At 35.9% G+C, this 25,238-nt stretch overlaps 1 protein-coding gene across 8 annotated transcripts in view; it reads right to left on the bottom strand.

The window, feature by feature from the left end:
* Positions 1 to 504: 504 nt before the first annotated feature.
* WAC (WW domain containing adaptor with coiled-coil) overlaps positions 505 to 25,238 on the bottom strand; it is an 83,975-nt gene continuing 59,241 nt past the window's right edge. For 7 of the 8 annotated variants that reach the window (XM_080809998.1, XM_080809996.1, XM_080809994.1 and 4 more), the window contains 7 exons: positions 12,680 to 12,925; positions 11,171 to 11,293; positions 10,141 to 10,289; positions 6,893 to 7,011; positions 5,226 to 5,412; positions 3,906 to 4,033; positions 505 to 1,962 (listed from right to left, as the gene is read on the bottom strand). In XM_080809998.1, coding sequence (XP_080666124.1) covers positions 1,893 to 1,962; positions 3,906 to 4,033; positions 5,226 to 5,412; positions 6,893 to 7,011; positions 10,141 to 10,289; positions 11,171 to 11,293; positions 12,680 to 12,925 — 1,022 coding nt within the window. In that variant the 3' untranslated portion in view covers positions 505 to 1,892. The remainder of the gene's footprint in view (positions 1,963 to 3,905; positions 4,034 to 5,225; positions 5,413 to 6,892; positions 7,012 to 10,140; positions 10,290 to 11,170; positions 11,294 to 12,679; positions 12,926 to 25,238) is intronic. The other variant, XM_080809992.1, reaches the window with a different exon arrangement.

Raw genomic sequence — 25,238 nt, 5'->3', positions numbered from 1 at the left:
TACAGGTATGAACATTTCATGATATGATTTGACATTTGTCTTTTCTTACATTTTAAAAGTATGCTCAAGTTACAACCAAAAAAAAGGTTTCCAGTGTAAGATTTTAATTCCTCTTAATTACACTGGAACATTTTTTTTCGTATTTTAGAAAATATCATTCATACTATTGCTTACATTTTACTTTCTGAAGTTTCCTGAAAGGTCTGAGCATTATCGTCTATACTTTAAATATGCTTAAAGCACATGAGCAATTTTGGAATTTTTATATCCAAAAATGCAACATTAATGTCTAACATCATAAAATAAGCCCTTGGTGCTGGCAGTTCTGAAAGCACATAAATATATCTGCCTCAACAGGAAAAAAGTCTCTAGATCAGGTAAGATTTTGAAATTAAATTTTCTGCATAAAGAAACCCTTGTGATTTGATAGAATACTGGCAGTGTCATGCTAAGGCCATGTGACCAATATTTTAGAAAAGAAAAAAAAAAAGCCAAGGTAATTTTATAGTAGCAATAGTTTCTTTTTTTATTTTAATATACTTTAGGAAACAATATACAAAGCTGAGCTTTCCCACCATTTCCAGATAACAGAAGGAAGCTCCAATTACACAAATTTAGCGTTTTGTGATGGCTAAGAACAGCAGTCAGCACCAGACTTGAACAGTTAGCTACAACACAAACATCCTTCAAAATGAAATGTCATAATAGCAAGACAGGTTAAACCAGGGTTTATAACAAATGACAACCACTTGGGAAGTGACTTAATCATTCTTGTTGAATTTCATATTTCATTAAATATCTTATACACAATTTCCTGTTAATATGCTTTAAACAAAACCTCCCTTAAGGAATTATTTCAATTAAGTATAAATATTCAACAAGAATAGTTCTGATAAAGAATCCCCAGGTAGTTCAAATTCTAATATGCACTGACCGAAGGAAAAGAAAAATAACAATTTTTTGTTTGTTTTAACATGTTTATTACAACAGATACAATTCACATCTGACTAGCTTTGTTTCCTCTTTCCCCTCCCACAACCATGTTCATTGGGCCATTTCCTTATATGTGAGCAATCAATGTACTTTCAGCACACATGCCCAGCAGTACTTTTAAGTCCATTCTTACAGGGTGCAAATGGATCTCAATAATTTATACAAACAAGTGGGTTATGCTCGATCACTGCAATTTCAAGCTACTGTACACAGGAATGAAAAGGTTATAGAAAAGTGCCATAGCAACAGTGCCTTAAGAAAGGAGAAAAAGAGGAGCCTTAAAAAAATGGATAAAATCAGATCAAGGATTTCAGAGGGAAATGGAACACACGGGAAATGAAAAACATTTCTCTGCAAAACAAATGGAGAAGCACTGCTCTTGATCAGGTGCAAGTGTGGAAACAGTTGTTTCATGATATTTTGTACACTGCCCATATGGTTCAAAATCGTATCCTTAAGACACAGATCGCCTGGCGCTTGCACTGAATTTTTGAAAATGCAAGATTTCTGAATGATAAATTAACCCCCCAATTTTTTTTTTTTTAAAAAAGCTAATTTTGCAGACAGGTTTACATGTAAAAGGCTAGGTATTTAGCCACCTCAGCATTGATTAGTTTTGGATGTCTAAGCTCTGTTACACATGGCTTCCCATGGCTTCACTCTACAAAACATATTTACAACGTGAAGAATACATCTACAAGAAATCTACATTTCAAGGGTTTTACAAATCAATCTTGTATCTTTCCCCTGAATTGACTCTCACAGACCCCATCCCCTTGTCATTTCCTTTGCCCAGCTTAACGGTCCAAAGTCTACTTAAATGCAGCTCAAAAATGTTAAGATTGGGCAATAAGATTTACAGTTCCTGTACGCAAAACCATGTGCAATTATTCACATCTTCACACCATGAAGGAATTCTGATTTTTTAGCTTTTCGAGTTCCTTAATTTGTTGTCTCAAAAATAGTATCCTGAAAAATAAAAGAAGGCATTAGAACTTGTGTGGTTCATATATAAATGTTACAGAAAAACCAAACAAAACTTTACTACAAAAATATCTTAAAAAGATAAAATAAGTAACTACAATTAAGACTAAGTAATTAAAAATGGATTAACCTAGGGGCACCTGGGTGGCTCAGTTAGTTGGGTGTCCTGACTCCTGGTTTCGGCTCAGGTCCTGATCTCAGGGTCGTGAGATCAAGCCCCATGGGGGCATCTGTGCTCAGCAGGGAGTCTGCTTGAAATTCTCTCTCCCCCTCTCTGCCCTTCCCCACCTCAGATAAATAAATCTTTAAAAATAAATATGGATTAGTCTAGAGTTAAAATAAAATGACCAGTGAATGTACGACATATTAAAGAATTAGGATGACAAAAGTTAGAATGTTTCCTAGTTCTCTAACGATTTCTCAATAATCTGACTATAAAGACTGATTTAAAAAGTGGTTTGTTTCCTGTATCATCACAGATACACACACACACAGCAGCAGATATTAAATATGAGACAAACCTATACTTCATGTGTTTTCTAGGCCACAACAGAGTAAGCCTAGAATTAACAAGGTATAAGAAGCTTAATCTGAAGAACAATTCTCAATATAAACATAGGCTGAGAAAAACAGAGCTGAGTCAAAGTCCAACTGACATGAATATTTAAAACAAACTAGAGATTTCCATGAACTTCGTAAAACTGTTCCCCTTCTGACCTTGACCCCTCTCTTCTGTAAAGTATGATACTTACTGCCTGTATCAGGGAATTAGGCGAAATCATAAAGTGGCCTGCTATTTACCAGTGCACACTGTGTCAATAGTTGAGGCTGCAAATAATTTCCTAAAAGTCTAATCACCTGTCTTAGTAAGCCAAAATGCAGTCAAGTTTTATGTATGCTTGAAGTACTTTCAGAAGAGAGAGTCAACAAATCCTACTTCCTATTCACAATGTAACTCCAGATACTTTAGTAATTGAAAGATTAGATAAAAACTTACTTTTCCAAGTTTACATAAATCCCAACTTGGTATTTACTAAATATTTGCAGTTTCATGTTAAGACTAACTCTGCTTGTGATCTAGTAACTTATACAAACAGGATGTGAGAGGGCATTAAAAGTTTGTCCTTGACTTTGTAAGACACATTAAAAAAATATCTATACTATTTACTGGGATGTAGATATCCTTGAGTAGGATAGTAGACTAAGAAATGTGAGACAGTAAGTGTTTAGGTGAAAACAATTCAGAAAATAGGTATACTTGCTAGACAACCAGATTTCTAAGAGATCTCTAGGTGATCCAAAGACAATGTAAATACTGATTTGAAATTTCAACTAAAACAAGTACCCTTAGCAACTGGGTACTACCCTCAATCGAAGAGGAGACCCTTTATAATTAGTTGCTGTCAATAATTCACTTTTTAAAAATATTTTTATTTTTTAAAAGATTACAGTGTACTTAATAGTGTTCTACCATTTCACTTTTAAAATATTATTGTACCTTACAGAGTAGTAAGAATAAAGTCTAACGAAGCATTTACCATGGGTTAGAGAATTAAAATCTAGACACCATTACCATTCACCAGGCATATTATTAAATTATAAAAATGCAGTCATAGTGTGGGGTGCTTGGGTGGCTTAGCTGGTTGAGCATCCAACTCTTGGTTTCAACTCAAGCCATGATCTCATGGGTCTAGAGATAAGAGTCCCATGTCAGGTTCTGCGCTCAGGAGGAAGTCTGCTTCAAGATTCTCTCCCCTTGTCCACTGTCCCCCCAAATTAAATCTTTTTTTAAAATGCAATTACAGTGTTAAGGAACAGGATGTATCAAAGAGAAGTTTAAATTTCAGAAATGAAATTTTATTTATATTCTTCAGTCTGATTTAAGATATATAATGCTAAGACAAAAACTTTGTCCACGAAAACCTTACCTTTGCTCTCGCAAAGTTGCTTGAATTTCACATACTCGGACTAAAGATCTTAAATTTTTTAATTCAGTACAAATTTCTGACATGTGAACGCTTCCCATATTATGGGCTTCTTCTCGCAATCTCGATGCCTATAATTAGAGAGATGAAGATCACATAAAATAAGTCACAATCACAAAAGAACAATCATTAAATTTCTGAGTACAACTTTATACCAAGATTACAGAATCCTCCTTCTCCTTTAAATCCACAAAAGTGATAGTGAATCTAAGGGGAAAAGTTATTTTCTTAAAAAAAAAAAAAAAAAAAAATTAAAAAAAAAAAACTTGTCTCTATTGGTGGGAAGTAATTTTCAAAAATTTCCCCTTCAAGTTCTGGAGAAAACAGTAATTCCAATTTCAGTATTTGATAGCACTAGGATAAAAGAACTCATGATTTGTGGTTTATAAAAGATGCTGAGTCAGCCAGAGTAAGGTTCAGGTGTAACACTGATAAAAGGGCCTTCGCTGTATTCTTGTGTCATAAGATACACATTAACTCTGTGAACTCAGAGAAAGTTTCAGTCAGTAAACCGCTGGAAGAAAAGCCAATGGCAGTTACTGGAATGTTCAAAGGTCCCTCATTCCAAAGCAAAACTGTTTCCTAACTCCTCGTTGCCAGTCTAGTGGAGAGATCTAATACTAGTAGTCTGAAGAAGTTCTAAAACTGTAAGAACGGCTGGCTGAATGGAAAAAGCACACTGGCTTTGAGCCCCATCACTGTTTTAACTGGGTGACCATTTGGTCCTAAGGGCCTCCCTGGTAAAAGGGAGAACTCATTATCTGTACCAGTTAACAGTTTTGAGAAGTGGAATAAGACACTCGGCACAGGGCTAAATGCTGAGTATTTGGTAATGGAAGCTGTAACAGTAACTGTATTAAAATATTTTATGTGAGGGGCGCCTGGGTGGCTCAGTCCTTAAGCATGTGCCTTCGGCTCAGGTCATGATCCCAGGACCTGAGGATTGAGCCCCCATCAGGCTCCCTGCTTGGTGGGAAGCCTCTTTCTAACTCTTCCACTCCCCCTGCTTGTGTTCCCTCTCTCTGCCAAATAAATAAAATCTTAAAAAAAAAAAAATTTATGTGAAACCGTAACAAATTATCTCCTAAATACCTTTAAAAAAAGTACTTATGAAATATTTTATAGAGTGACTATAAACAATCTAATTAGGAATTAGTTATTTCAAACAAAGCTTAAATTCAGTGACGTAGATTAGATTTTCTAAAAGTAGAAGTTGTATTTTTGTCATTCATCCACAGGTAAAATATCTGCTGTGAATCATACCTGCTTCTCTGCATGATCTGCAGGCCATCCTTGAACATGTTTTATGAGATTTTCATTGAAGTGTGCTGCTAGCGTAGGTGTTAATGAACATGTAGGTCGGGCAGATGAATTCTGTGGTACAACTGTTGCATTTGATGCATTACTACTAGAAGTATGGTTTGGACCAGGTGATGGACTTCTCTGGCTACTGGAAGAAAAAACAGAATTGAATGTGTACAATGTTTCAAAAGTAGGAATCCTAGAAATTGTCCATAACTTCTACTAAACTAAAGATATCCAAATTCCTAAGAAAAATTTGTTATTTTAACATCAAATAAGTAATTTAAAATCCAAAGTGTATTTATATCATGTATTCCTCTAACACACTTTTGGGGGAAAAAGAGTCCTTTTAATAAATACTAATGTCAGTTAAATTTAGAGTGCTCTCCAAATTTGACCTGTTGATTTGGTATACCAGAAACACTAGTAAGAATGTAACTAAGAAATGGTCACATTTTAAGAGTTGTAGATACAAAGCACAACTAAATATTCTATCTTAAATACATGTAGATAAAGAGGGGGAAAATATATTGCCTTTGTTTAACATCAGAACAAAGTATTGAAGCAGAGGGTAGGTAATGTGAAGCAAAATACAGGCATTTTATTGGACAGCAATGAATGAATTCAGTGGCAAAATAAGACCAAAAACATAACACTCTGAGACTATTTATATTCTTCTAAAACTATATGGTTTGGGCCAGGGTTTGGGGATATGGTGGTGAGAACCAAAAATTTAATCACCCAAGTTGATTTCCTACCTGCTTCACCAGACTTGGCTCTGAATGAATTTCAGTTATTTCCAAAAACTAAATCTCCCAAAGGATGAAGAGTTTTCATCACTGAGGATATTTAAAATAATACTGCAGCCTCTAAAGACAATTTAAAAGAAGAATTTCCCAAAAATGTTCTGAGCAATGGCAACATTGCTGGAGTAAGTAGACAGCTTCCCAAGGTGATTATTTTGAAGGGAACAACTCTCATTTGGATGTATAAGTTCTGAAATGCTTGTTTAGAAAACAACAATAAAAACAACAGTTGAATTATTTTGCCACCTCATAGCAAGAAATAAAAATAGGAAAATCAATCAAATGAAAATCATTTAAAGTTGTATTTGTTAATTAACAAAGAAATGTGACAACACAATACAGCCCTATCTGACAAGCATTCCATATAGGGGGTCAGAGTTGAAGCTATGAGGAAAACCTAACACATACCAGTTGGGAAATATTGGACCAAGTTTTAGATTTAACATTTTTGGCTTCATCAATACTCAAATTTAAAACTGCTATGAGGAAGTTAAAAATGAGGTCATTTCCAACAAGTGAAGTATTATAGAATCAGGTGCCCTCTACCGACAGGTATCAATCACATACTGTTACTCCTATCATACCCTAATAAGTAAGATTCTAAAGAATCACTTTCTTCAAAAATAACCAGGCTTCCCTACTGGAGACAACCACCTACTTATACATAAGATTTGCCTCTGTCAATCTTTTAATACATAAAACTTAGCCTATCCATGGATTCTAATGAGAACAAATTATATTATACATATTTTTTGTAATATTCAAACAATGCCACATGCAATATTAATGAAAAGAATAGTATTTCAGCACTTATCAACTTACTTTGAGCGCTGAAGACTTCGAGGAGAGACAGGCTCATGACCTTGCTGCTTGTCAGCAGTTACAGGCTGCTGTGTGGCCGATTGGGACACCGGTCCTTGCTTAACTACTGGAGTACTAACCTGCAATGTCAAAATCGGGTGAGACAGGGTTCTATTACACAGATAAATACCACAGACACTAGATAATAGCAAAGTACTATCAATGAGAAGTTCCTGTTATTTCTATTCTTTAATAATTCTTAATATAACATGAGCTGACCTGTTTCATAATAAAATGTATATCAGTGATATAGACATATTTAATTGTGTGAATCATGCTCATTTAAGTTCCCAAACCTACACACCCCTCCAAATTTAGCTGGATAATCTTAAACTCTGAAAAATCCAGAGATTTAAAGAATTAGAATCAAATAAAGTTCATGTAGTTAGAAGAGAGTCTAGTTTTGAGACTAAAATCTAATTTCTTCATAAAATGGCCTAGGGCCATAAGACTACTTTCTTAGCACAATAGCACAAGAAACTAGTTCTCCTAATGATGAGCTCAGTTTTCTTTCCAATACACTAAAACAGCTCTTCTGATTTACTGTTACTTTTATATCAATAAAAATTAATGTTACCACATCCTACAAATACAGCTGCTCAAATTTCAACCACATATGCAGACAATTATAGACTGATGTATTAAGAAAATGAGCTATGGCCCATAGAAAATTCAACTGAAGTAGTCTTCAAAGAGATGTTACCCTATAGAGGTGGAACAAGAGGTCTGACTATCAGTGGGAGTATATATACTATATATTCAGATGCCACAAAGAGAAAACACAAGTAGTTTCAAATATAAGACCCAAATTAAGGCACAAAGGCAGACTGAGAGCCATTTCTAATTAAGTCATACCCTCCAACAGCAGTTCTTTAAAATTTTTTTTCTTCTTTTTAGGTTATTTATTTGCACAAGAGAGAGAACATGAGGGGGGAGGGGGGCAGAGGAAGGGAAAGCAGACTCCCTGCTGAACTAGATCCCAGGACCCTGAGGTCATGACCTGACATGAAGACAGATGCTTAACCAGCTAGGTGATCCTGGCAACCCCTTTTTTTGAGTTATTTTTTTGATTAATATTCTCCCAAACAAATCTCAACACCCTGGCTACTTCTGAACATAAAAGAACATTTTTCAGGGCACCTGGGTGGCTCAGTCGATTAAGCGGCTGCCTTCAGCTCTAGTCAGGACCCCAGCGTCCTGGGATCGAGCACCGTGTCGGGCTCCCTGCTCAGCAGAGAGCCTGCTTCTCCCTCTCTCTCTGCCTGTCACTTTGCCTACTTGTGCTCTCTCTCTTAAATAAATAAATAAAAATCTTTAAAAACAAAAACCAAAAACCAAAAAACAAAAAACATTTTTCTAAGGTCTACATATTAGTTACTGAATGCCCACTTTAAAAAAAACTTGGAAAAGTTTTCAAATGCAAAAAACTGATAGAGCCATATGCTTACAGGATTTGAAATGCTAATTTTACAAATGACTGTAAAACTAACACTACCACTTACTTCACTTTTAGTCATCATTTATTGTACTCTAAAGATACTACCCTGAGGGTGAGTTTTAAGCTCTAGTAATGTCTCTATTGCTGAAACTCACATTTTTATCTTCCTCCATCAAAACGCAGGCAAACAGTAAGAAATTACATAATAAACTAATACTTTTTTTAAAAAAGATTTTATTTATTTGACAGAGATCACAAGTAGGCAGAGAGGCAGGTAGAGAGGGGGGAAGCAGGCTCCCTACTGAGCAGCGAGCCCAATGCGGGGCTCGATCCCAGGACCCTGGGATCACAACCTGAGCTGAAAGCAGAGGCTTAACCCACTGAGCCACCCAGGCACCCCAATAAACTAATACTTTTAACACAGAATTTAAAAATTCAGTCCAGACTGACCCGAAAACATACTTAGATACATAAATAGGAAAGGGACAAGCCAAAAGGAAAGCCTTAAACCTTGCCTACTAACACTTTCAAGTTATGTTTCAATGCATTTTTATTTTTAGGCTTCTGTTTCTGATTTGATTTCAATAAAAAATTTTTGGCGGGATGCCTGGCTGGCTTAGGTAGAGCATTCAAATCCACTACCCACAATGAATTCGAGCCTCACACTGAGTAGATTGCTTAAAAATAAAACCTTGGGGGGGAAAAAATCTTTGGCATGAAGAATTTAAAAAGCCCGCTATCAAATTTCCTAAATTTACAATTAAGAAGAAGACAATTGCAACTTGCATATGCCAATTTCCAAATCTTTTAATGTTTTGCTGGTACAGTAGGACTATAAAGCAAAGAATGAGTGTAAGTGGGAGGTGCTTACCAATTTGCGGGCAAGACTAAATGATGTAATATAAAATCTGAGTGTAGCATTGTTAAGGTCCTGTTTATAGTCCAATCAGAAAAGACCAATTTTTAACTGTGCTCTGGGGAGTCATCCATGAAAGATCTTGCCTGGATAAACACAGGTAGTACAGCTTAGTAAATGGGTTCTGTGTTCAGAAAAGACCAAGGCCTCAAACTCTAACTCCACCACAAAAGCCAGATTTAACTGAAGGCTTCATTTTCTTATCTAATAAATGAAGCAAACAGTAGTTGATTCTCAAGATATGAAGTTAAAAATAACACATATAAAGCTCTTAGCACAGAAATGGACTCCTTTCTAAAATAAAAGTATGGGAGGAAAAGCCACAAGAAAACCTGTTCTCTCCTATCCTTTAGAGCTAAAAAAAATTCTACAAATATTAAGACAATTAGTATACCCTTCTTATTCCACTCTCCACGTCACAAATCCCAAAGTCAGGAAGAGAAAACAATCAGCATGTAAAAGCACAGGTGATGGGACACGTTGGTGGCTCAGTCAGGTAACCATCTGACTTCGGCTCAGGTCATGATCTCAGGGTCCTGGGATCAAGCCCCATGTTGGACTCCTCACTCAGTGAGGAGTCTGCTCGTCCCTCTACCACCCACCCACTGTGCTAATACTCTCTATCTCAAACAAATACAATCTTTAATAATAATAGTAATAAAGTGGCAGGTGCAATTCCCCTCCTCTAGCCCCTCAATTTACTGAGAATCTGACCTGTCTCTACTCTCACCCATCATTCACTCCACCACTACATTCTTAGAGGGCTTTTTCTACACGACAGATTCTAAAAACATTAAGCTTGTTTTTCCAAAAGTGAGTGCTTTCTTTTCCCAATTTCCCTCAAAGGCAACATACCTTTGGCTGTGATGAAACAGGAGGAGTACTAATCAAAGGTTTGATTGGGACTGTGTTAGTCTGAGGTGTGCTTATTCTTGGAGACACATACGATCTTGGGGATGACGCATCAGAAGTTAAAGACATTGGAGACTGATTAGATGGCTGGGCTGTGAAAAAGTGAAGCAATTGATTTTAAATAAACCCAAACTTCTGTAGTACATGTGCAGAGGTCTTTCCATCTCTCCACATGCCACCTGAACCCCAAAAGAGAACACTCACTTATCTGGGAAAGTCTGAAAATACTCAATGCGCCCACACGGACTAAAATGAGCTGTGGATCAGAACCAAGGACCCCCAGTGAGTGCCTCTCCCAACCTCCTTCTTAGGTTGAAGCAAGAAGGTAAGCCTGAACCTATTCTCATATGGAAGGCATCCTCACCATTCTTGTTTCTTTCTTAATTTACATTTAGGCCTTTATCTCCTGCCTCATAAGGCTAACCCTGAGGGTTATAAATCTTTTTCACTACTATATTTCAATTTTAAAATAAGTATTCCTGGCTCAGTTTATCAGTTTTCTGAATTGGGGCTGGGGGACAAGTCAAAGTGACCCTTTCGTTTCTCCTTTGTTCCTATGTATGTCTCTTTCCATTGGATGCTTTCACAGAAAAGAGAAATAGCTCATTAAAGTAGGGACTTAAGCATTTCTGTATCCTCTGGTCAAAAACCATTGAACATCAAACCTGAACCAAACTTCAACTCTTAAAAAATATTCAATGTTTCACAAAGATTGAGGACATACCAGTTTACATTCACCTTTGGGGTAAAATATTTCATTGACAAACATATTACAGATTTAATGGCAATACTGCAAGATAAATGTCAATGCTTGCCTCATCTCAAAAAATAAAAATACTGTATATACTACTGTCAAAAAAAAAATCAAACATCAAATCATTACAGCTAATCTCTTCGAAGACTAAGAAAAATTTGCTATGAATTCCCCTCCAAATCAATATACAATTCCAGTGATACCTAAGAAAATGAATACCTTGTGTAGAGAGCTGAGCAGCTTGAGAAATCAAAGAAGTTATGTTGAAAGCAGACGGTCCAGCAGTAAGAAACTTATGAATTATGGACTGCAATGAGGCTTGTGTCACAGCTGCTGTAAGAACTAAAAACATGTATTAAATTAAAATAAAAACATAGAGGCATATTAAGGCATTAGTAGCAACTCAAAAATTCAAAGGAACCCCAGAGAAAACTGCTGTGTTTCAAACTAGAACTCTCAAAACAGAAATCTAGAAAATAAAATGGGTCTAGAGATAAATGATCTGAGGCAGAGGAAAAAGGCTTAATGGATTTATAGTATGGAAAAACAGTGGTTTCCTTTGCACTAAAATTTAGGTGCTCACTGGAACTTCTGATTATACCAGAAACGTATTCACTGATAGCTAAAGGGCTTTACATGTAATATGGCATTACATGTAATGCCACATTACAAAAGGTAGGTTACAAATGTAGCTATTTCATGCAAATGCTTTATTAGACAAGCTAACCACTCAAACCCTACCAACACCCTCTCCAACAATCTTTTAAAAACAGATATTAAAAAGCTAGGTAATTTAAGAACATCATGGATTTTTAGAGTGCAAGATCTTTTATTATTGACCTTTTCTTATGTTATTACTTCTTCGAACTGTTTGAAAGTCCCACTTTCCCTAGTAAGACAGGTACCTATCAAATAGGAGAAGGGCATAGTTATCTAAAAAGAATAAAATCAAAATGCAGAAAAGTACAATAAAAACAAAGTTATTGACCAATGCCTGAAATAGCTCCATTTTTAAGATAAAGGAAGAACTTAACCACTTACTACTACTGATAAATACATTATGTGACAATGTACGTAAGTCAAAATTGACTATTCTAAACAGAAAATTTTGCAATGCTCTTAGGACTATTTGGTTTGTGAATTAAAACTACATCCACTTTTATTCAGACTTCTTTGAATCTATGTAAGTAATTTAGTAGCATAATGAAAAGCAAAGTTGGAAATAACAATGCAATTAACTAGGAAAACCAGGAAAATGTTATCTAATACCGCCCATCTCAAATTTTTTTTCAAGTATTTTAAGAAGGAACTACCTGAATTCCCATTTTTAGTAGTCACCCTATTTTTAATACTCCAAATAATTATTTACCCATATACCAGAGGTTTTTTTTGAAACGTGCTAGAATTCAAGTGTTTTTGTATCAGCTTTGGGAAATGCTCTTTAACTTAAAAAAAAATTTACCATACACATTAGGCAGACACAACAGCTTATCTCCAGTAACTAACAGGTACATAGCAAGTCTTAAAAAATACAGAAAAATCCATGTATTGCTAACTCAATTACAATACCAAAGGCTTTAAACAATGGAGGATATAAACTCAAAAGAATGAAGCTCAAATGTGAATTTCAAAATGAAACAAAGATCATTCCTAAACTGGGGGTTTCACTAATCACAGAATTCCACACAATGCAAATGAATTAAAAAATTTGTTACTATGAAAATTTACCTTCATTTATTTTGGATATGTCCACATTAGAATTATTAAGTTGCAGTGTGGCTTGCAAAGCAGGAAGCAGCTGTCTGAGAAGGTTTGGGTCCTGAAGTAATGGAGGTATTGGTGACTGTGGAACAGGAGAAACAGGGATTGCTGAAGCAGATGTTGGAGGTGCAGATGTGGGATTCAGTCCAGAGGCAGAAGATGTGGAAGGAGTTGTGCAAGAATGTGATACAGATTTGTCTCCTGGTGTAGACTCTGTGTAAAAAGAAGATAACAAGGCTGAAAAAATTACTTGAATAGAGGAAACTAGATCAAAAAAGCAACTTTCATGTGCCAAACACCTAACTCAAGTAACCTCATTTGATCTTTGCAAGGTAGCACAGAGGGGGCTCAGTAAATATCTGTCTGATTAGAATAATGAAGCAGACATTTTTATATCCCAATTTCATAGGTGAGAAAGGTCTCTGAACAAGAAAGAAAAAAGTAACTTGCTTGGTTTCACAAAACCTGGTAAAGCAGTGCTTCCACCGTATTTGTGTCTGATTCTAGAAGTACCTTGTTCTGTTTCAAACACAGTTACGTATTAACTACACATTCAAATAAGCTTCTATTACGATAAAGGGATAATACAATTCTCGGGACTTCATTTAAGATGAAAATGTTTATGATCACAGTAACAACCCTCCCAAACATGACAATGGTCTGTAAACAAATCAGGATTGCCACTATCGCAAGCACCTCCAAGAATGCGCTAAGGGGATCAGATGGATGAGACTCTGACTCTGAATATTTTTTATAAACAACTGAGCTTCCAGGGACACCTGGATGGCTCAGTTGGTTAAGCAGCGGCCTTTGGCTCAGGTCATGACCCAAGGTTTCTGGGGTGGAGTCCCACATCCAGCTCCCTGCTCAGTGGGGAGCCTCTTTCTCCCTCTCCCTCTGCCTGCCGCTCCCCGTGCTTGGGGGAGCTCTCTGACAAATAAATAAATAAAATCTTAAAAAAAAAAAAAAACCAAAAAACTGAGTTTCCAGATTACATACTTTCCTTTGGTAATTAAATATATAAAGCGCCTAAGCTCTACCTGTAGCATTGAAAATTATTGGCACTAAAAAGGATCCCCACCCACGATACTCTATATTCAGTATTTAAAAATAAACAACAACAGGGGCGCCTGAGTGGCTCAGTGGGTTGAGCCTCTGCCTTCAGCTCAGGTCATGATGCCGGGGTCCTGGGATCGAGCCCCACATCGGGCTCTCTGCTCAGCAGGGAGCCTGCTTCCTCCTCTCTCTCTGCTTGCCTCTCTGCCTACCTGTGATCTCTGTCTGTCAAATAAACAAATAAATTCTTTAAAAAAAAAAAAAAATAAAAAAAAATAAAAAAAAAAATAAACAACAACAAAAAAGTGTAAAACATGCATGGAAAATTAACATTATTTGAAACCTGTCACTGCAAATTATGTATACAGTCAACGCAACTGTGATCAAAACCTCAGCCAGTTTTGGCAGCATCTGACAAACTGATTCTATTAACTTACTTGAAAAAGGTAAGGGCTAGTACAGTCATGAAAGTCATGAAGAAAAAGAACACAGCTAGTGAAATGTGTCTTGCCTGTATAAAAACTTATATTTAAAACCTATTTAATGTAGATTTAACTTCTACACGTATGTTCAGAAGTCTTTACCTAGGAGATGAAAACAGGAAGGTACGCAGGAAATTCACAAAAAGCAAACCTCACATTCAAATCACTTGACAACCAAAGTACTCTTAAGGAACTCCTATCAATCAGCAAAGACAACGTATTCCGTAGAAAAACGAAAAGAAGGGGGAGGGCATGAAATAAAGACATTTCATAGAGGAAACCTGAATGGTTTTAAAAATCACAGAAGATGGGGCACCTGGGTGGCTCAATTGGTTAAGCAACTGCCTTTGGCTCAGGTCATGATCCTGGAGTCCTGGGATCGAGTGCCATATTGGGCTCCCTGCTCGGCAGGAGTCTTCCCCTTCCTCTGACCCTTCCCCTTCTCATGCTCTCTCTCAAATAAATAAATAAAATTAAAAAAAAAAAAGTCACAGAAGATGATCAACTTCACTGATAATCAGGAAAATGTAAATTTAAATCAAGAGGATATCCTTTTATGCTCACCAGAGTGAGAGAAATTTTAAAAATCTGACAACACCAAAAATTAGAAAGGTGTAACAGGAACTTAACATTTCTGGTGGAGACTAAATTGATAGACCCACACAGCAGAGTAAGTTGGCATTAACTAAGAAATTAGGAGATGCAAACACTCGATGACCCAGTATTTCCCCTTAGTGAAACTATGATGTATATAAATTGGGAGAAACATTCAACAATTTTTATAATAATAGTATGCTTGTTTTTATTTTTTTAAAGATTTATTTATTTGAGAGAGAGAGAGAGAGATCACAAGTAGGCTGAGAGGCAGGCAGCGAGAGGGGGGAAGCAAGCTCCCTGCTGAGCAGAGAGCCTGATGCGGAGCTCGATCCCAGGACCCTGAGATCATGACCTGAGCTAAAGGCAGAGGCTTAACCCTCTGAGCAACCCAGGTACCCCTGCTTGTTTTAACACAGAACTATAAACAAACTAAATGTCCACCAACAGAAAGGTGAACACTTAACTATTTTCATACCACGGAATTTTACAAATACAGTAACTTTAATGGGAAAAAAAAAAGAGAGTTAGAAACAGAGAACCTCTGGGTAAAAACATTAAGACTCAACTATTCAAGATGCTCATATATATTCTTAAAATACTGGCCCAAAGACTAAGTATGAAGATTTGCTGAAGTATCTTTAATTTCCCATATGCAACCATTTCTTAAAGATTTTCAAGTTCAAATATACATTATATAACCCAAATTAAAACTGCCATTATTATGTATGAAAGTTCCAGGGAACACTGCATCTGAGTATTACACTGCTACCTAATAACTGTAAATCCTCATTTCCAATTCTAAGAACTAAACATTCATTAATCTTCACATCCCCACAAAGCTGGGAATTACTAGCAAACTTACTAGAGAGGACTCCTCTATCAGCTTTTTTTATACCACCATGGTAATCAAAGAACTAGGGTCAACAGCTCTCTGAAGTATGGACCTCACAGCTGCTTTAGAATATATTTCATGGCTATGTTCATCAACTGTGATCAAAACTCACAAAGTCTAAGACATTTTAATTTTTTGTAAATCACGCATTTCAAAGGAAAATTATTCATTCTAGCAGACCTCTGGTATGTTCAACTTTGCTGTCCTGGATTCAGAAAGAAGTATACCAAAACTTGAATGACGTAAGATTTTCCCTAGGTGAACCTGTCAGTTATTGCATTTTATGGGGTAATTACAGATGACAGTAGGAGTTTTCTCCAGGATCATATTCCTTAACGGTCAGCTTAGGGGATATAGAGCTTAGGGGCATTCTTAATTAATGTTTAAACTGAAAGAAGTTCTGGGCTGCCTGGGTGGCTCAGGTGGTTAAGCCTCTGCCTTCGGCTCAGGTCATGATCTCAGAGTCCTGGGATTGAGCCCGGCATCAGGCTCTCTGCTCAGCAGGGAGCCTGCTTCACCCCCTCCCACTCTCTGCCTGTCTGCCTACTTGCAATCTCTGTCAAATAAATAAATAAATTTTTAAAAATGAAAGTAGTTCTGTATTTTTACTTTCTGCATGAATAATCAAATTAGTACTTACATATCTTTGAAATGATCCTTACTCTTTTTGTTATTTTTACTGTGGCTTTCTTCTGTTTTTAATGATAGGAGTTGGGAGAAGGTGTAACTGTTTTCAAATGTACTTTGATGCTGCTAAATCTGCCCACAGATTTCAAAACTTAGCAGAGCTTAAGAACTCTTCAGTGTTGCCCTCCAATCCAAGAAAAGGAAATACCCAATTGAAAATACTTATCACCATAAAGAAATAAAGTAACAAAAACTAAGTATCCTTAACTCCTAGTTTATTCACTCTCAGGAGAAGTTTCCTTTGAAGTTTTCTGAGAGAAGATCACTGATGACTAGTATGAAACCAGCTGATACTACATACTATCTGTGAGACCCTTAACAGGTAACATCTTTACCTAAATGCCAAATTTTTCTATTAAAAGGTCTGATTGTGATTATTAGTTTTCAACAGAATGTGTATCAGAATCATCTATAAACGAAACAAAACAACAGATACCTGGGCTCCACTCCTAATGAACCTGTGGAGGCCCAAGCATATGCTCAACTTGTAAAAATTCTATGGGTGATTCTGACATCTCTTACTGATTTCTGAAAAACAGATTAGAGAGTTTCCAAGGTTGCTTTTAACTTTAAAAACCAAAGGAAACAAAACCAAAATAAAGCAGCATAGCACAAACATACAGGAGTGAGTGAAATTAATGATAAGCTCCAAGAGAGGAAAGTGCTATACCATTTTTCTAAGGGAGGTCTTCAGCATACTATTTTCTTATTGAGGTATAACTGACATACAATACTATTATCAGTTTTAGGTGTTCAGCACTGTTACCTGTATATACTGCGAAATAATCACCCAACACAGTCACACAATTCTTTTTCTTGTGATGAGAATTTTGAAGATTTATTCTCTAATCAACTTTCAAATATGCAACAGAATTATTAATCACATAGTTGCCAGACTGGACATCACATTCCCATGCTTTATTTTTTAACTGGAAGTTTGTACTTTCTGACTTCATTCACTCATTTTGCCCCAGGCAACCACCAATCTGGGCTCTGTAAGCTTGGTTTTGTTTTTTTAGATTCTTCACAGAATTAACTTCCACACTATTTTAAATAATGGCTCCACTCACCTTGTTTCCCTAGAAGGCACATCCATGCAAATGCCCTTCCAAAGCATGTTACATGTTAAACATTTTACCTACTACTTACCTCAATCTACATGTGTAACTGAGAACATATTGAGTTTAAGAATTAATATAAATATAAAATGCTAATCGGCAGTGTTAGTTTTACCATTACAATATTACAAGAGGGGGCGCCTGGGCGGCTCAGTCGTTAATCATCTGTCTTTAGCTCAGGTCATGATCCCAGGGTCCTGGGATCCAGCCCCGCATCGGGCTCTGGCTCAGCGGGAAGCCTGCTTCTCCCTCTCCTACTAGCCCTGCTTGTGTTCCCTCTCTCACTGTGTCTCTCTGTCAAATGAGTAAATCAAATTTTTAAAAATATAGATATATAACAAAAGAAAGGTATTGGTTGGGTACCTCTCCTCTGTGTTCTGGGTGCCTTAACACAGATCTATTACATTGTCCAGCATCTTCTATTATATAGTTTATCTTCCCCTTCTATTAGAACTTGAATTTCTTCAGGAGAGGGTCTGTTGTTATCTCCCTCTGTACCCCTGGTACAAAACAGGACTTGGCACCAAGACGGCATCAACACGTACTTGTTGAATGGGTGCCCAATTCTGCAACAAAGGCCCAGGTTCATGGACACGTGCTCTCTCTCTTAACCTGTAGGTTTAGAACTTATGATAATGGGGAGGAAAGCCTAAGGTCTCCATCCATAAATAACTGACAAAACAGACAATTAACAGCTTACTTTATGCCATTTTCATAAAGGTAAATGTATATAGTCTTAGAGATAAATTTAATTGACATAGGCTTACTTTAAATAATCTTGCAAAATACTAAACCTCCCTTCTTTTTTTAAAAAACACAGAAAGGAAACAGAACTGTGTGGAATAAAAAAAAAAAAAACAGGCATCAAATAAACTTTTCTGTATGTTTAATTTTAATTAACAATTCTATTTATCTGAAACCTCTTGATCTGGAATCCGTTAAGAAGGCAGGCTAACATACTAAACGTGCTTATACAAATTTGTATCAAATACAAATTTGTATCAAACTAATTATTAGAAAATAAAAACTTGGACCTTTGAAAACAGTTAAAGACAGAATTAAATATATATAAGGTAATAAATGTAGTATTACAAAGCCATATCTATAGGCTCTTCCACTTTTAAAGAATACCATCTTCCAGTCTCATTCCTTAAATGCAAACTTTCCCAAGTATTAAAAAAAAACCCTAGCTTCCTTTGAGCACTTTTTCAGTCTCTTCCTCTAACCTTTTTAAACTTAAACTAAGTCACTTTCCCATCTGACATTTCTAAGACTTACAGACCTCTAACCAACTCTTTCATATGACCTTTAAAATATGTTATCCTCTGATTTTTTTAATAAATGCTTTAACAAAACTGTCCCTTTATGCTTGTAAATATAATTATTCATTCACATTTCCAATGCTTACCAGGAGGGGGCGTAAAGTACCGAAGACTAAACTTCACATATAAATCAAATAGAAATCTGTTAATATACCGACTCTTTAAGGTTTAAAGTAGTATTTAACTCTTCTAACTCTAGGCACCATTCAAAGTATCCAAGAGTATAAACCAAAGTCAAAATCTATTTCTGACCTACATTTTTCTGGTATGCCAAATAATTCTTTTTAGATCTACAGTAAGATTAAAAAAAACAAAAAGACACTGCACTTAAGAGTAAACAAATACTATATTGCATTTCTAATCATAATTTCCTCTGATGCTTAGACAGTTGCTCTAATACTCAAAGCGACATGTGAACAAAGCTCAAACCACTGACACAACAAGGGCAGTCTGTTTTGTTCTATTTTGTAGTAGTCATGTTACACTGACGATTAGGATATGGAGAAGTTACAAAGGAAAGAAGCATTTCAATGTAGGAAGAAACTGTAATAAGGTAGCTAAGTGACAGCACCTGGTATATAATGTGACTTTCATTTATTTTTAATTTGCTAATTCATGAATACGTTAAATCATATATCCACCCAGAACCTTTACTATGCATTTGCAAAGGTACGTAAGTATGGTGCTGATGTAAAATATATTAAGATGTATTTCTACAACCTACTTTTTGTTCAACCAAGGAAATCTTTATGGTAATACATATAAAGGATAAACGTATTTTGCAACTTTTTAACAGATTTTATTAACCAATTTTATTAACAGATTTTATTAACTAACCAACTTACTCCCACCAATTGTGCTTCCCCACATTCAATTGTAAGTCACTAATCTTAAGGGAGAAAAATCTTACTTTAATCTTAATTTCCAGTATACATTGATAATATTTCTGTTGACAGTTTTTTTCCCTGTGCTCTGATACATGTCATAAAACTTATCATTTTAACCATTTCTGGGTTTACAACTCAGGGGCATTAAATATTTATACATTATCGTGCAAATATTTCACCACCATCTATCTCAAATATTTTCTCTCTTTCCAAACAGAAATTCTATAACCAATTAAAGAAGGGCTCCTCATCATCCCACACCCTAGTAGCTACTATTCTTTCTGTCTCTATTAATCTGTCCATTCTAAGTATTGCATATTAAGTGGAATCACATCTGTCCTTTTGTCTGGCTCACTTATACTAAGGTCTTCAAGGTTCACTACGTTGCAGCAGCATGTGTCAGAATCTAATTCCTTTTTAAGGCTGAGTAATATTATATGTCTGTCTAACACGTTTTATTTATTTATTGTCTCTCAGGTGATGGACACTTGGGACTGTTTCCACCATTGGGCTATTGTAAATGATACCGGTACAAACATCAGTGTTATTAACACCTGTTTGATTCCCTTTCTTTTGGTTATACACCTAGGCAAAGAACAGCAATTCTGTTTCATGTTTGAGGAACTGCTACATTGAGGAGTGCTACATTGCTTGCACTCCTACAAGCAATGTACTAGGGGTCTAACATCTCAAGAACACTTATTTTCATTGCTATTTTTTAAAAGTCATCCCAAGGGGGTGAACTGTTGTTTTATTTAGTTTTGATTTGCCTTCCCTGATGATTTAACCCTTTTCATGTGCTTACTGCCAGGCCTTAGAGAAAATGTCTTTCAAGTCCTCTGGCCATTTTTAAACTAGGTTTCATTTAATTGTTCAGTTATAGGATTTCATATATATGGATATCATCCCTTAATAGATAAGGGTTTACAGTTTATTTCCTATCACCCAGTGGGTTGTCTTTTCCCTCTAGAATGCTCTGATACAGTTTTTGAATTCTGATGGTCCAGTTCATCTGTTTTTTTCTTTGTTACCTGTGCTTTTTGTGTCTCATCTATGAAATCACAACCAAATCCAATGTCCTAAAAATCTTCACCTGTTTTCTTCTGAGAGTTTTATAGTTTTAGCTGCTAAGTTTAGGTCTTTGATCCATTTTTGGGTTAATTTTTGTAGCTGTAAACTAAGGCTGACAACCTTAAATTCCTCTTCCATTAACTGCTTATTCATATCTGTTGCTCATTTTTCTACTGTACTTTTTCCTATTGTTTTGATGTATTCTTAATGTATCCTTAACATACTGTTATGTATGTTACAAGTTATGTTCTACCAATTTGAGATGTGTCTTTCAAACCTTATCTCTGTCAGTGTTTTTAATGTCTTATGTACTCAAATCTATCAACATTTTTTTAAAAGGCCTTGATTTCAAAAGCCTTCTTCCCCTACCCCTCAAATTATAAACAGTATTTTCTAATATTTTTTCATCACAGCTATTTCCCCTCTCATTGTTCAAAGTGCCATGAGGTTGACTAACATAATTTTATTTTAAACTTACTAAAACAGACTAAATTCTTCCACGAAGGTATTTGGTTATTCAACAAAATTCGAGTGACTAACTCTGTGGCCAGTTTTCTTAATTTTCATGAATAGTTAGTAATCATAAAAACTACTATAAAGCAAAGCAACGGAAGGAGGGCTGAACGAAGGAGGGCTGAACGTGGCCCACTAAACCTAGTTAATGACCTTCTAGACTGGCTATAAAAGGCTACTGCCTGAATGCATACTTAAGTCCTCAAGTTCATTCAAATCTACAGATACCATCAAAACATAAAAGGTAAGCTTCTTCCAAGTGATTAACTCACACCTCATGCTAATGAATGACTAATCCCCCCTCCCATTAGGTTGAGGGTGGAACTATGTAACCACTCAAATATTTAAGATACATGCTAGCCCTCAGAAGATTAGCATAAATCACTGAATAGGTTTGCTTCTTTAGTTATTTTGCTTTACTTTCCAAGTTTATTTATGCTAATAAATCATAATTCTAAATTACTAAATAAGAAACTTGCTAATTAAGGTAATCAAACTCTTCTGACTCTGGCAGTTAATTGGCCAAAGTGATGGTCTCTTGCTTTTTTGTCATTTCATGAATCTGGGAGGGAGGGCAGAGTACTAACAATTTAGAATGGTCAATGGAAGAAAAGGAGGAGGCAGATACACCTGGATGGCTCAGATGGTTTAGCTTCCTGACTCCTGGTTTCAGCTCAGGTCATGATCTCAGGGTCATGAGATTAAGCCCCTCATCAGGCTCTGAGCTATGCACGAAGTCTTCTAGAGATTCCCTCTCTCCCCACCTCCACCTCAGACTCCTCCTCTCTTGCTCTCTAAATCAATCTTTGGGGGGGAAAAAAAAAAAAAAAAGAATGGTTAACAGGATGCCAACTGATAAAAATCATGTTTTAGGTTTTTAAGCACATCACTGTCCCTATTACTTTGTTTCATGGTTGGTTGTCCAACAGAGTAACCTTGCCAATAGATGTACAAATGTTACCCTAACAACAAATACATATCTAAAAGATACCTGACCTCATTTCACCCTACCTAACACCAGGATTGTTCCCTACCAAACCAGAGCTTCAGATTCTACACACACTCTTCTAGCAAGCACAGACTGAATTTATCTCAGGTTCTTTTTAAGGCACACTGGCATTAAACAGATCTAAATCTACCACTGGTATCCTTTAATTGGTTTCACAACAAATGTTAATACTCTTCTTTTTCTCCAAATACATTTTTAAAACCATGACCTCTGCAGGTGCTTCCCCAACCCCTTAACATACTTCTTACCATTCTTTCAGTTATTTATCCATCTACAACAAGTACTGACTACTTGTTATTCTGTCAACAAGTAGGGACAGAGCGATGGTACACAATGACAAAGATCTTGCTCTCATATTATTTATTACAGCATCCTATCACTAACAGCCCCAGATAAAGCTTAGCTATATTCTATTAGCACTTACAACCAAAAGTCTGAAGAGTCTGATCTTACCTAACCATCAACATTTTAATATAAATTAGCGGTTAAGGAGAAATCAAACAAGGAAATCACTGTACTGATGAGAAGAGTCAATAGGGAGCTTAACTTGAATAACATGAATGTCTCCACTGAAGAAAAAAACGTATTTCAAATTAATGGACACTTAATAAATTTAGACTAACTGGTAAACAATCTGAAAGATTTGAATTATACAATTTATTTAAAAAAATAATATTGCCTTCATTGATATATAAGGAGTACTCGGAAAGACTATACAATTTTCCCTATTTCAATAGTCAATCGCAAGATAATCCAGTCTTTTCCTGTTTAAAATTATTATATACAGAAGTTTTCGATAAAGTTTGGGATTAGCAAACATACTTCGTAAAATTAAAAATGACTCATCTGTTAGGAATTCTGAATTTCTGGGAGTCCAAATTAATATAGATTTATGTCTTCATTATCTACAGTTTTATGGCGAGAACATGAATTCTGGAGAGGCTGCCTCTACCATTTAACAGTGGCAATGTTCAGGTTCTTATCTAAGAGATACACCACCATCCCTTACAATGTTATTTTAAAATATATAGTATATACTTAGCACCAAGCCTGGTATATAGTTTATTTTTAATAGTATTTAAAAAGTCTGTCAGGAACGGATTTGAAGAATGGAGGGAGAAGGTAGAAAGCGAACAAAGTTCAACATGTAATTAACACCTGTCAACAGTTTAATTAAATGAACTAAAATTATAATTGGTAAGTGCTATAACAAACAAATATAAGAGAGGTTAACTGACACTGAGACCCCAAGGACATTAGGGCTGACTCTTAAAGAAAGAGTACTGAGTTCAACAGAATGGAAGAAAGAACATGTCCTTCTTTTCAGCAAAGGCTCAAAACAAGAACAAATACAACATGCCCAAAGAAATGTACAGGTTTGCAAAGATGAATTGTAAGGAATGTAAGAGTGGAATGCTGAAGATCAAGCTAGTCAGACAGGCTGCAACCAGACTGTCAAGTACTTGCTATAATCTTACTAAGAAGTATGTATGGACTTTATCCTGTGGATAATGGAAAACTACTAAAAGGGAAAAAACACAACCCAACATATATTTTATAATGATGCCACTGTAACTGAATAGTCTGGGTAGAAGGAAGCAGGCAGTTATCAGGTTATTTCAAGAGAGAGGCCCTGAGTTTCAATAATGGTAATGACAATAACCATAGAAAGGATATATACACATTAAGATACAGAAGGCAGAATCCAACATTTGTTGATAGGTAGGGACAAATGCTGAAAAACAAGAAAGAGTTGGGAGGATAGTGTAGTTCTGTACTGAGAACCCGAGAATAAGTTGTGGGGAAAGGGAGGAATTTGGGACCTATCAAATGCCTACAGAAAGGAAGCAGATACATGTTAAGAGTTAGAAATAAAGATCTGGGAGTCACTTTTGTAGACAAGACTGCCCAGTGAAAGAGAACATACTGAGCCAGAAAAAAAAAGAACAAAACACAGTAAAAGGCTGAACGATACTGGTATTTAAGGGGAAAGAAGAAATATAGGAAAAGAAGGCTAGCAATATCCCAGAAGCCAGGGAAAAGAATTTCAAAAAGGAGGTAAAGCTAAGAGTTAAGTGAACAAGAGATGAAATGAGATAAAGACTTTTTAAAGGCCATCTAATTTTTTTTTATTAACTGACCAGGATTTTAAAATAAATTTCTGGGGGTGCCTGGGTGGCTCAGTTAAAGCCTCTGCCTTTGGCTCTGGTCATGATCCCAGGGTCCTGGGATCGAGCCCCACATCAGGCTCTCTACTCAGCGGGGAACCTGCTTCCCCCTTCTCTCTCTGCCTACTTGTGATCTCTGTCAAATAAATAAACAAAATCTTTAAAAAATAAATAAAAAATAAAATAAATTTCTGTGACCAAATAATCAAAAGTTAAAGAGTTGAAGAACCATTAACATCCTTTAGAAAGTACTACCACATTAACAATTACTGCATTAATTTGCATTTCATCTCTCAAGACTTCTCTTTACAATACTAATTCTGCATCAGGGTAAATAGGATCTTAGGGGAATCTGAGAACATTTGGAACAACCTGTTTATAATGTATTTAAGCACTATAGATAAAAGTATGTAGCTTAATATGTAATGAGGACTACAGAAGATATTCAAATAACATGCATAAAAGGAAACGAGAAGCAGAAGAAATCTAATTATGAGAACCCTTTGTCAGCAAATTAAATCAATGTGAAATAATGAATCAGACAATAGATTAAAAGCTTAAAGACTCATTAGATCCCTATAGCATCTCCTAAACCCACAGGACATTTAAGTTTCTCAATGTTTACTGATGCTAATCTGCTCATTAGTCCGCTAATGGGTCTGCCCATAATTTATTTACTTACTGCCTTTTAACTTCCTCAATTTTTTTCCCTTAATTTCTTAAA

The sequence above is a fragment of the Martes martes genome, assembly GCF_963455335.1.
Source record: "Martes martes genome assembly, chromosome: 8".
Taxonomy (NCBI): Eukaryota; Metazoa; Chordata; class Mammalia; order Carnivora; family Mustelidae; genus Martes; species Martes martes.
The sequence above is the reverse complement of the archived record's forward strand: the minus strand, read 5'-3'. Positions and strand labels throughout refer to the sequence as shown.